The sequence below is a fragment of the Dysidea avara genome, chromosome 7 (assembly GCF_963678975.1).
Source record: "Dysidea avara chromosome 7, odDysAvar1.4, whole genome shotgun sequence".
NCBI lineage: Eukaryota > Metazoa > Porifera > Demospongiae > Dictyoceratida > Dysideidae > Dysidea > Dysidea avara.
In genome coordinates, this window is record NC_089278.1 from 8,150,353 (window position 1) to 8,163,960 (window position 13,608).

The following is a 13,608-nucleotide window of genomic DNA, read 5'->3' on the forward strand; positions in this document are numbered from 1 at the left end:
GAAGGTTTGTACTTTCCCACATAAAATATATGGACTATGTTTATGGTACTTTGGCATTATCAGTTTAATATAGTCAAGCCCAAAAAGCTTAGCTGTTTTTGCATGGATATAAAATATAGGAAAACAAAACCTGCACTTGGTGAAGAAGAAACCAAGGCTAACTTATCACTAACTAAGGTTTGCCTTTTAATCATAGTCTTTCACTATCTGTAAGAAGGTAGGCTTTTGGGATAAGCAGATGGATGCTTCATGCCCTTTAACCCTAGTTCACCTTAAACGCTAAAAAATTACCATCATACAACTAGTGTGTTTGATATTTAGTTATGACTGCCAAATAAATAGACATTGTATTACTGTAAATTGAAGGAAAATTACATTGTTTTCTAACTGTATAACATTCATACTCTAGTTGGGGGTCAAACTACCAAATCGTTGATGGACATAAATGGGGAGCTAAGAATTCTCTCTCATTATCTTAGAGACCAACTGTGATTTCTGCAACTAGATTTGTACCTGCCAATCATTAGATTCTCTGCTCTGAATATTCCATATCTAGTGTGACGTCTTTTCTTACACCTTTTCCTCATAATTATTCCAACGATACAAATGATGATACAAATTACTAATAAACTTCCACCCACACAACCCAATATCACTGGTAACACTGATGAGCTACTGGTACTGGGTGGATTGGTATCAACAATTGTAATTACACTTGTGTTTGCTTTTACAGTTATACTTTCATCAGCAAGAGTGGTGGCTGAGTTGCTAGTAGCATTGAATGTAATGGTTACAATGGACTCAACAGTGGTTATGACAGAAGTGGGCTCAACAACAGCATCTCCTAAACATGAAACAAAGCATTGTTCCATGCAAACAAGTTTCAATTGTTTCACACCATTTTAATAGAACAAGTGATAATTTGCAATTAATCAATTGCAATTAAATAGTACAGCAATGAAGTTGCAATTTGTCAAAATTGCTTATTTATATTGGTTAGTTACTATAGACAGTTGACAATGTTTTTACTATACAGTTGATTGAAAAGCCATTTACTTCCCAATTCAAACTGGTATGCGTAAAAGGCAGAAATGTTAACTCCATCCATAATAACTTAATAACCATCCTCTGGTTGCTTTTAATTGTATGAATTCTGAGGTAAGGTTTGGCATGGTTTTGGGTCTGATAAAGTGTGACAAGTACAAAAGTTGAGATCTAGCATTTAATAATATTATCAGGATACATAGGGATATATATTAACTGGTTATTAGAAATAGCAAATCAACATGTTTGCAGAGTTATGATTAATATTTGTGTAAAAAGGCAAATTGGTTGTCATGCCTCAGAGTAAAGTGTTTACGGCAATAATTGCGTAGATAAATTAACCATTGTAGCATTGCCTTTTAGCTGTTGAAAGATGAAAACTAACACTTTCGTAATTGAAATACTCCAGTAGAATAGCCTCACAAAATGTATCTGCATGAAACATGCAACTAACTGTCATGTGAAAATCTGCACAGTGGAACAGTAAAAGGCCAAACTAGCAAATTCTTGTTGCATAGATGCTACGCCACCAGCGACCAGCGACATTTCAAATAGTCAACACACTGGCTTAAGAAATGGAAATGCAGTGAAAATATTCAAAACAATTAAGCTATATATAAATTCTGAAAGCATAAGTTGACTAATCATTTCAATAAAGTCTTTACTTTCCATACATATACAACATATTGTATAAATGTGACCCAGTCTGAGAAAACCGATCTTATTGCCTATTTAAAAGTAGTGAGAAATGCCAGTTTCGGGTATTCAGTGTGTTGTAGCTCGCTAATAGTTGAAACTAATTTTCACATATTTTACAATGATTCCTTACCTTCAAGAGCATCTACTGTACAAGTATCCAACACTTAAGTTTCCCACCACTTTAGATAGTTTTGAACTCAATGTTAACTGTACCAGGTGAGCTCCAAAAGGGGTGGGGGTCTGGAGGAGGGAAAGAGGCTGTTTAAAAAATTTAAGAGTAAGGCATAGGGATGAATTAGGCCAAGTTATGGGCCATCTGGGTCTCCAAACTGGCTATAATGAAAGGACATTTACAGCACAACTCTTTATTCAACATCATGGAGCTGTAAAGCCATCTCCTGGTTGGCCAGAGCTCCATTAGGGCCCCTGACCTCTCATATGGATCGCCACTGTGCTTGGGAAAAGTAGCCAGCAAAAGCTGACCACTCGAGTCTAGCTGACTTTGAATATGAAATTGATAAAGTTTATTCATGTCGCAATGTGTTATTGGTAAAAAATTAAATCTCCTGTCATGGGCAATAAGACCAGTTTTCCCAGACCAAGTGATCAAGGTAGCAGGGCTAGACATCTACTTTTCCAATTTTTAGCAACAAACTTACTCATCATTAGTAAGCTGTTTCCTTACTTTATCTTTCTGTGTACTATGTTAATTAATCATGCTAGTTATTAAGTAAAGTAAATTTATACACTGAAATGGCTCTGTATCATGTAAGAAACAAGGTTAATGTTAAGTAACTTATATATGTAACCAGACCACTTTTTCTTTGCATGGTACTTATTAATCAAAATTATACACAAGTACCCGCTCAAAATAGAGTCTTAGAACAACTGAATAGACAAGCTGTTCTTGTTATCTACAAAATTCAGATTTTTTTAGGTAAAAATTTGTCAACATCACCTTACAGGGTGTATGCTTATGTGCAATGGACAGTGAAGTCCATGTGGTGCTGATATCAATTTGGTAGATGGCATTGACAAATTGGCACCAGAATGAGTCATCAGTGCGAATGCCTGTGTGTTAAAATAGTAGTCTGGCCATGCAAGATCACATCCAGTTACTAACTGCTGAAAAATTTTAAAACTGCACATGTCATGCAGAGCTGATAGACACAACAGCTTATAGTGAATTGGTTATATATACTCACACATGCATGAATACATGCTGAGAATACTGCCATGTACTTTCATAAGTTACAAACAACTGCCTCATCCTCAGGAACACAGATATTAAAGTTTGAAAAAAGACTACTGCAACCATAGGTGTGTCACCTATCAACAGCAGCTATTTTGTATCAGCCATGTAAGAATTGAAATCTAAACAGGTGTGTGTTGTGCAGCTAGCATTCTGTCAGCTGTAGGGCACACTCCTAGTTCCTTTAATTGCTTTGGGAAAATTGTGTGTGTGTGTGTGTGTGTTAAATGCTGCAAGCCAAGTTTTTTAAACTATTATTTTTTTTGAATGCACAGTATTACTAGTTATTTAAATATATTTAAAATTTTAAAAGAAAGTAGGAATTGATACAATACACATGCTATAAAAAGTATAAGGAAACAAGCTTACAGTTGAAATGAGAATGATCCATACAACAAAAAGTAAGGAAACGAGTCAAACAAGATCAGATAGATGACTACTTGCTAAAATTAGATGCATTTTAATCCCTACTTTTGGCTGATCAAGACACACGGTAGTGTGTCGTGCGGCCCAAGAAGCCGGCGCGCCACACCGTGAGTATATTGACAGGAAGAACGAAAACGTCGTTTTCACACATTTGTATCTCGGTGATCACTTATCTGATTGGAACCAAATTTGCTACACAGTTGCCCGCCAGCCAAGGGAGTCTACATTCCAAATTTGAAGGAAATCGCTCCAGCCATTTCCGAGATACGAGCTGCCAAAGTTTCGTTTTTTTTTCTTCGTTTTTTTTTTCTTCTTCTTCTTCGTCTTTTCGCACACTTGAAAAAATTGCTATAACAAGCAAACGCGTACTCCGATCGCCTTGAAATTTGGCACACAGAAAGGGAGTCCAACGGCGAATCCTAGCATCAAATTTGGTACAAATCCGATGAATGGTTCAGGAGTTATGACCGATTATTCGCGTAAAACAAGATCAATTTGTTGTCACGCCTACAGGGTAAACCGCTTCATGGAATGAGTTGAAAATTGCTATGTAGATGGAGTAACCATCGTAGGAGTGCCTTTTGGTGGTTTGAAAGGAATCGAGATAAAGACCACGGAGATATGACACAAAACCCAACCTGTGTCACAATTACGCGATCGATTTTTATGAATAAAAAAGTATTAGTTTTCACGCCTACTAGGCAAACCGCTTAGAGCAATGAGCTGAAAATCGGTGTATAGCTGGAATAATCTTGATAGAAAGTCCTTGCAGTAGTACAGAAGAATCGGATTACAAACCACTGAGTTATGATTCGAAAGCCAACTCCGTGTAGCAAATGCGAGATCGAGATATTCTAATAGAACAGTCACCCTAATAGAGCATTCGGCTAATTTATTTATTCCATTATAGAACTTTATTACATCACAAGTTATTCTGTAGGGAGTTCAGCTGCAAACAGTTAATCTTATAGACAGTTCAGCAAGAAGACAGTCACCATGTGGAGAGTTAAGCAAATATATCACTATAGAGATTCAGAACACTACAAGTCACACTGAAGAAAGTTCAGCTATAAACAAGTCATGCACTGTGTAGAGAATTCAGCTACAATTAAGTCACTCTCTAGAGAATTCAGTTACACAGAATTCGGCTACACACAACTCACTGTGGAGAGAGTTCAGCTACAAACAAATTACCCTTTTGAGTGATCAGCTACAAACAAAACACTTTGCAGGGTGTTCAGCTGCAACAAATCAACCTTTAGAGCGATCAGCAATGAACAAATCAACACAAATCTACCTGTAGAGAGATAAACTAGAAACAAATCACCCTGTAGAGAGTTCAGCTACAAAAAATCACCCTGTAGAGACATCAACTAGAAACTAGGCACAATGTAAGGAGTTCAGCTACAAGCAATCACCCTGTAGAGAGTTCAGCTAAAACAAATCAACCTGCAAAGAGAGATCAGCTACAAACAAATCACCCTATAGAGAGTTCAGCTACAAACAGATTACCTGTAGAGAGATCGGCTACAAACAAATCAACCTGCAGAGAGATCAGCTACACACAAATCAACTTGTAGAGAGATCAGCTACAAACAAATCACCCTGTAGGGAGATCAGCTAGAAACTACACACAATGTAAGGAGTTCAGCTACAAACAAATCACCCTGTAGAGAGTTCAGCTAAAACAAATCAACCTGCAGAGAGATCAGCTACAAACAAATCACCTTATAGACAGTTCAGCTACAAACAAATTACCTTGTAGAGAGATCGGCTACAAACAAATCAACCTGTAGAGAGATCAGTTACACACAATTCAACTTGTAGAGAGATCAGCTACAAACAAATCACCCTGTAGAGAAATCAGCTAGAAACTAGACAGAAGTTGTAATAAAAATAAGAAACTAGACAGAAGTTGTAATAAAATAAGTACACGTATGTGTATGCATGTGGTGCAGAAGTTGTAATCATGAAGGTGTCAACATAGTGAAGATACTACACACATAACTTTCTCATGGCTATATACTCTGTTATAATCTGTTTCAGCCACAATTTACATTAGATATGTCCTAGTAACTGTACCGTACATTATATCCATTGTTTCATAAGGATTACATGGACACACACACATAAAACAAACATGATTTACATTTAACAAACATGATTTACATTTAATGAATTACCATCAGGCAAACACACAAGAAAAACATCTTCACTATGCTGACAGTCATGTTCTGCTATCCCATTGTTAGCACAATCCCAAAGGAAGGACTCACTACCATTACAATTGACTTCATCAAACAAGATTGGTAAGCCATCACCAGGTTCAGTTGTACTATCAGCAATGAATGCTTTAGAGTAACCAAGTTGTCTACAAGCAACATCAGCATCATCAGTGTCCCATGAGTCATCACAGACAGTTCCCCACACACCACTAATTTGTACTTCTAATCTGCCTTCATTCTCACTTGCTCCATCAACCAATCTTATGCCGTATTGCACTTCTGAAAAGATAACATCAGAATAACATTCAAACAAAACATCATAGGTTGAATACAAATAATGGCACATTTTTTTGTGGCTGAGGAAAGCTGATACTGCGGGTGGTGTATGACAATACATACAAGACTGAGACAAAAATATACTATGTTTGTAGTGAAATTTCCTTAGAGAGGGACACCCTTCACTTAAACTAAATAAGTCCAACTGTATGCATGATGTACATATGTATAGCATATGTACAATACTTGGACAATGAAAATGTAAAGTTTATTCAAGTTCAACTACCTATATGAAACAAAACAAGTACACGTATGTGCATGCATGTGGTGCAGAAGTTGTAATCATGAAGGTGTCGACATAGTGAAAATACTACACACATAACTTTCTCATGGCTATATATACTCTGTTATAATCTGTTTCAGCCACAATTTACATTAGATATGTCCTATCCATTGTTTCATAAGGATTACATGGACACACACACACACATAAAACAAACATGATTTACATTTAATGAATTACCATCAGGCAAACACACAAGAAAAACATCTTCACTATGCCGACAGTCATGTTCTGCTATCCCATTGTTAGCACAATCCCAAAGGAAGGACTCACTACCATTACAATTGACTTCATCAAACAAGATTGGTAAGCCATCACCAGGTTCAGTTGTACTATCAGCAATGAATGCTTTAGAGTAACCAAGTTGTCTACAAGCAACATCAGCATCATCAGTGTCCCATGAGTCATCACAGACAGTTCCCCATACACTATTAATTTGTACTTCTAATCTGCCTTCATTCTCACTTATTCCATCAACCAATCTTAGATCATATTGAATTTCTAAGCAATGGAGTAGCATACACAGCACTAAAATAATTTTCAACAAACACTATATATGCCAGCTACAGTAATCCACACAAAAACAGCCAAGCTGTGAAAAATGGTGTGGCCTTAAAAAGCCTGGGTGAAAAAAAAGTTGTGAAATCAAAGGTGCAGCAGCCAAGAAATGGCTGCGATGACGTTAATGCTAAAAAAAATAATAATGGCTTGTGTGTGTGCATTATTAATTTTTTTAGCGTTAACATCATTGCAGCCATTTCTTGGCCGCTGCACCTTTGATTTCACCCAGGTTTTTTAAGGCCATACCATTTGTCACAGCTTGGCTGTTTTTGTAGTATAGCAGCACAACCAAAAAATCGTGCACTTTTTCATAAAGCTATGAAACTTTCCACATAAATAGTACTCCTCAATGCATGTATTTTTAGATATAGTGCCATTGCTGATTTGACCTTTGGTGACCTTTACGGCCATTTCTGTACAGAAAATTGATCATTTTTGTCTTAAACACCCTGAGGCAGTAATCACTTGTTAAAACATGGTACCAAAATAAAGATCTTTTTGATAGAAACAACTTATTTGAAGTCAATAGGAGAATTCATTCCTAAGTTATGAGCATTTTTATAAGCTGCAGAATTTGATAAATTTTATGCATAATTGTCTGCTCACAGGTAATTCACACCTCAAGGGCAGGTAAGTTTATCAGATTTTGCAGCTAGTAAAATGATCGTAACTTTGTAATGAAATCACCTATTGACTTCAAATAAAAACCAAGTTGTTTCTATCAGCAAGATCTTTTGTTTGGTACCATTTTTAACAAGTTAATTAGTGCCTCAGGGAGTTAAAGACAAAAATGATCAATATTCTGTACAAAAATGGCTGTAAACATCATCAAAGGTCAACTTAGTGATGGCACTATATCTAAAAATGCATGTCATGAGGAGTACTATTTGTGTGGAAAGTTTCAAGGTTTTATGTAAAAATGCACAATATTGCCAATTTCGGGGGCCACGCCGCTATACTATTGTGTGGATTTCACTCCTTTTTGTACTTTATAATTCCCCAAGACCAGCCTATGGCTGACTTTGAGGTTTGTTGTTACTCACATTTCTTCTTTTCTATGTAGATACAATGATGATTATTGAAGACAGACTTATAAATGTATTTCATTGCATGATTTAATTCTAATATTTTGTAATACTGTAATAGAGTGCACATTTTTGAGGACTTCTAATAGAACATACATAGAATGTTCTAGAACAATCTAGTACTTCCATTGGTAGATCTACGAAATTACAAACATTTGATTATGATCAGATTTCAACTAGAAATTTCATTTATAAAGCAGAAATTAAGTGAGGTGATCAGCCAAGGTAGCAGTGGTTCAGTGGTTAAGGATGCAGGTGTTAGGTATGGAGGTCCCTGGTTTGAAGTCTGGTAAGTTTTTTCAACATTTTTTGCACACCTTTTTTACCCTGCTGTGACTGTTCTATTAGAGTATCTCGATCCCACGATTTTACAGATACTTAGTTTTTGCTTTATAATTTTGTTGCTGTAACTCTATTGCTATTCAAACTATCACAAGGCACTGTTACGATGATCAGCCTATCTATACACCAATTTTCAAGTTATTTCTATACTTGGTTTACTCTGTAGCCGTGTCAGAAGTTTGATCTTTTTTTACGTGGATAAATGTTCATAACTCCTTGAATATTACTCAGATTCACAACAAACTTAGTACATAAATTCACTGTTACACGCTCTTTATTTGTACCAAAGATCGAGGCAATCAAGTTACACGTTTGTATTTTATAGCAATATTTGCAAAGTGTGCGAAAAGAAATCAAAGCACCCATAGCTCCCATATGACATAAGAAGAAATAAAACGAAGAAATTAAAATAAAATTTTGAATGCCCATATCTTGCAAATGGCTGTTGCAAATTTAATCAAATTTTCTGTGTGGCGTATCCTACTTGGGGGACAGCTATAATACAAAATGGTGTGCTTTAGAGAAGGGGCCATAGAGGTATGCACACATGAAAAAACTGTTTTCTTTCTTCCTGTAAATATACTCACGGTGTGACCGCCGGCTTTCTTGGCCACATGACACACTACCGTGTTTCTTGATATGACTGAAATAAACATATACAAACATGTTATCTTATTAAGGCATATGCTACGGTGCCATATGAGTTTATCAGAAATTTTAATACTGCAGTTTTCACATACTTGGTATATTCAAATTGTGTAGTAGGATAATTTACCTTCAGCGTTTAATTAGTATTTTCATGCCAAATTCTTCTTTGGCACTGTTTTGCATCCTCAAAGTATTTCAATGAATTATTTCATTGACCTTAAAATTTGGCATGCCTAAAGAATAAATACACTTTGCTACTAATTATTGCGTAAATCCAATAAACATCTGAATTAATAAAAAATTATGATCATTTTTCTTGCCTATAAAGTAATAAAACTATAAATCAACACTGGAGTGCCTTTCAGTGGTTACAAAGAAATCAGAACGTTAAAAGGAAAAATTAGGAACTTTAAGTTTGATTAGGGATCATAGACATAAAAGGTAGTAAAACAAGGGAATTGCAGATATACTAGACATTTTACATACTTCAGTCTACAACCATGACTGAATTAGGGATTAAATGTCCACTAGTATATCTGCAAGTGCGAGCAACCTCCCTTGTTTCACTACTTTTTATGTCTATGATTTCTAATCAAACTTAAAATTCCTAATTTTTCCTTCTACTTCTTTGTTTACTTTTTGTAACATAATTATAATTGGTAAACCAGCGCATACCACATCAAAAGAAAGAATGGTGCCATACTTAATGTTTCATCTGAATGTATCCCCTAACTATCAATCACTGAAGAAATGAAGTAGCCATTACGCTTCGTTTTCAGCTATGTTCAGCCCAATATACAGCATTAAAATGAAGAACATTACAAGAAATGCCTCTGCAATCAATCCAGTCACTATGGAAAATAGGGATGATTTCTATTACAGATATAGGGAATACAGGCATAGGGAAATCATCATGTACTAGTACCACAAATCAACTCCTTAGCAAGAAGAAATGGGAGGACAAATGATGCATACATTGCATGTACTGTGGTATGCCAAAAGGCACCTATCAGGCTGAAGTGACGTCCAACAGTGAAAAAATCAAACCCATAGCCTTAGCCACTATCGAGTTATGCTTGTCTAAAAGCATCAGGCAGGCAGGCAGGCAGGCAGGCAGGCAGGCAGGCAGGCTTCTGGTCAATATTATTTTTCAAGAAAGTGTAAACCACCACGATCTCTAGTATACATGCATACAGTACTACTGCACTCTATGATAAAAGCTATGGAGATACTAATCTACTATTACTAAACACACTGCTAGCAAAACTGTGAAGAGCATTATTTATCAAGATATTTACTTTAGTTAACAAATTTTATCATGGTAGTGGTTCATAATACAGATTGCCCATGTTTTTGCTAATATCCTAATTAAACACTTTCCAAAAAAAACACTATAGAAAGCAATGATTTGCAAGAAACATAGATTTACAAGTGAATATGAAATCAGAAGGAACCAATGACTGCACTTAAAACTTGAAATATGCCACTTATTCATATAATTATATTTCAACAGATCTACAATGAATCTGTATGTTTTTCATGAACAAAATTGTATACTATGACCTTCTCCATACCATTTTATAAGTATGAAGGATCATGGAGATCTTTAATTTTCTCACAAAAAATATTGACAGGTTAGGTATAATCAACCCCAAAAGTGCAACCCAAAAAGCTTCCAATAGACTGTAAAAAAATTATTCAGTGGAATTTTCTGCTGACAGATTGATTAACTGACTAACTGAATGACTAACTGATTCCTTCAGACCAGGGTCATTTAATAACAGCTATAGCTACAAGCTTGATTTTTTCAATCAATTTGAGGTAGCACAAAATGTGACCCAGTCTGGGAAAACCGGTCTTATCGCACATGTCAGCAGATACAGTTTTTCACCCAGGACACAAAGCTACATGAATAAACTATCTAATTCCACAATCAAGACTTGAGTGGTCTGGTTTTGCTGGCTACTTTTCCCAAGCCCAGTGGCAATCTGTACGTGTGGTGTGGGGCTTTACTGGAGCTCTGGTCAGCCTGGGAATGGCTGTATGTGGCTGTACAACTCTGTGGTGTTCAATAAGTACCTCTGCTGTGAATTTCCTTTCATTTTAGCCAATTTTGAGACCTGAATGGCCCAAAACTTGGCATAATTCATCCCTACGCTTTCCTTTTCACACCATCTTTCCTGCCTTCCAGCCCCCCCACCTCCCACCCCTTTTGGAGCTCACCTGATACAGTCAACATTGGTTTAAAACTATCTAAAATAGTGGGAAACGTAGTTGTTGGCTACTTACACAATGGAAGCTCTGGAGGTAAGGAATTGGTGTAAAATGTGTGAAAATTTGGTACACATAGCTTCAACCATTGGCGAGCTACAACACACTGAATATTAAAACCGGTGTCTCTTAAATAGGCGATAAGACCAGTTTTCCCAGACTGGGTCACAAATGGCTTCTCTGTGGCTGATTACTATGTTTAAAATGGGAATCATCCATATACTGTATTGATTGGTAAAAGCATCACAGAGTTACGTATGCATGAAAATTGCATCATTGTTCATCTTGATAATAACACACTATTGTTGCATCCACTTCTTGGGCCACACAACACACTAAAGTGTGTCTTGATAACCAACATAACACATTTATAAGCATATATATATACAGAGAGTCAATCACATATACGTACTCAGTACCTTCAGTGTGACACACAAGGTAAACAACTTTACAGTCATCTTCTCCTATTCCATTATTGGCACGATTCCAGATGAAAGCTTCATTACCACTGCAATTCATTCTTTCCAACCACTTTGGTATTTCATCATCAGATACAGTTGTACTGACAGCAAACAGAGCTTTAGAGTAGCCAAGCTGTTTGCAAGCAATGTTGGATTCATCAGCTCCCCATGAATTAAGACAGACAGTTCCCCAAATACCACTGACTTGTACTTCTAATCTGCCTTGATTCTTATATGTTCCATTGATTAGTCTTATGTCAGTAATTGCTATACATGCACATATTGTGATTATAGACAAATCATGTTAATTAAATGTACAAACATAATTATTCAGTGGTCACAAACAATTATAGTTTGAAGTTGCTTATCACTGTATGCAGTTAACAAAAGGGCTAGGTGTAGTATATGGTGTACCATAATAATTACTCACTATGGCTTAATAATCAGAAAATTTAAAATGTGCAACAACAACAACAAAAACAAAAACAGCCAAGCTGTAAAAGAGGAGTGGCCCAAGAAATGGCTGCAATGATCTTAATATATTAATAATGGCTGCCAGAACTTTTGTAACCCAAATAATTGAAAGCCAAGACCTTCAGTGCTGGTCACTGTAAAGCACTAATAACAATAAATACTTTAGGTTTAAGGAAGAAAATCCATCCCTCCTGGAGGAGACCGAGTGTGGCCCCAACTAGACATTGCAGTTCAAATCTTGGGGTTGGAGGGATTTTTTTGCTTACCTTGGCCCCTTTTCTGTTACACCTTTTCAGCATAAGTCACTAAGTCTAAGTCCTTGAAATTAGGTTAGGTAATCCTAAGACTGCAGCACATGTTGCTGTCAGACCTTCAGTGCTGGTCACTGTAAAGCACTAATAACATTAACAACAAATACTTTAGGCTGTTTACATGTCTTTTTATATTTCTATACTGGCCACAGGCTGGATTATTTTTGTAACAGTTTAATAGAGCACACATAGAACAGTCTGGAACAATCTAGAATTCCCATTGGTACATCTATAAACCTTGTTATTGTGTAGACTTACACTAGAACATTAGTTTATATGATAGAGTTTAGTGAAGTGAACAAGTGACAGAAGTAACACAGTGGTAAGTGTTTGAAGATAGGTGTGGAGTCCCTGGAGAGTTTCTTCAATATGCTTTTGATCGTTAATGACTGCATTAGAGTATTTCAGTCATATAAGATATCTTCATGTTGGGAAATGATACACTTTTAAGTAATATAGTGTAATTGTACAGGGGCGGATCTAGGGGGTGGGCTTTGGGGGCTGAAGCCCCCCCCCCTCCCCCCCGCCCTTCACTTTTAGGCTTTACTTGATCAATATGCTGAGGATTATAATGAAATTTTGTCTTAGTATAATTATATATATGATCACTAATAATACAAAAACTCATAAACCCACCTTATAAACATCTTTCCAAGGCATTATTATTGGATTTATGCTAAAGGTGATGCAACAAGGACCCGAATCAGCATTGGAGGTGTACAAGACCGAGATACTCTAATAGAACAGTCACCTAACTACTCTAATAGAACATTCAGTGTAAACATAAAAGTTGATTCTGTTATGGAATCTGCCTGTGCCTATACATACAATGAAGTGTATTGGCTGTTTAAAAGGCTTTTTCATCTACTTGTGTAGTTATTACTGGCAGTGGTATGCTTAATTCAGGTACACAATTTCCATTGAGAATGCTCTCAGATTCAATTTCGAATTTCAAAATTTTCCAGTTTCAACATTATTATCCTATCATGCAGGCAATCGTGAGAGGGTGCATCATGTGCTTGGTTGTCTGAACCTACCCAAACCTTTCCATTAGCAAATGCTGCAGAGAACCATATATATCTAAAGGTAGCATATAAAATATCTACAGGCAGAAAATATAATATGCATTTTATGTGGAAATGTCTCCAAATTGCAGTATTTTAACATCTATATTTCAAGAGGGGGCATGC

The 13,608-nt window shown here is 36.2% G+C and overlaps 1 protein-coding gene across 1 annotated transcript in view; it reads right to left on the reverse strand.

The window, feature by feature from the left end:
* The window catches only part of LOC136260062 (uncharacterized), a 77,299-nt gene that overhangs the window by 47,029 nt on the left and 16,662 nt on the right, over window positions 1-13,608 (reverse strand). Inside the window, exons 5-9 of the mRNA XM_066053668.1 lie at window positions 11,592-11,900; window positions 6,446-6,766; window positions 5,575-5,925; window positions 1,387-1,476; window positions 514-844 (exon numbers count right to left, since the gene is read on the reverse strand). Of these exons, the coding sequence (XP_065909740.1) occupies window positions 514-844; window positions 1,387-1,476; window positions 5,575-5,925; window positions 6,446-6,766; window positions 11,592-11,900 (1,402 nt within the window). The remainder of the gene's footprint in view (window positions 1-513; window positions 845-1,386; window positions 1,477-5,574; window positions 5,926-6,445; window positions 6,767-11,591; window positions 11,901-13,608) is intronic.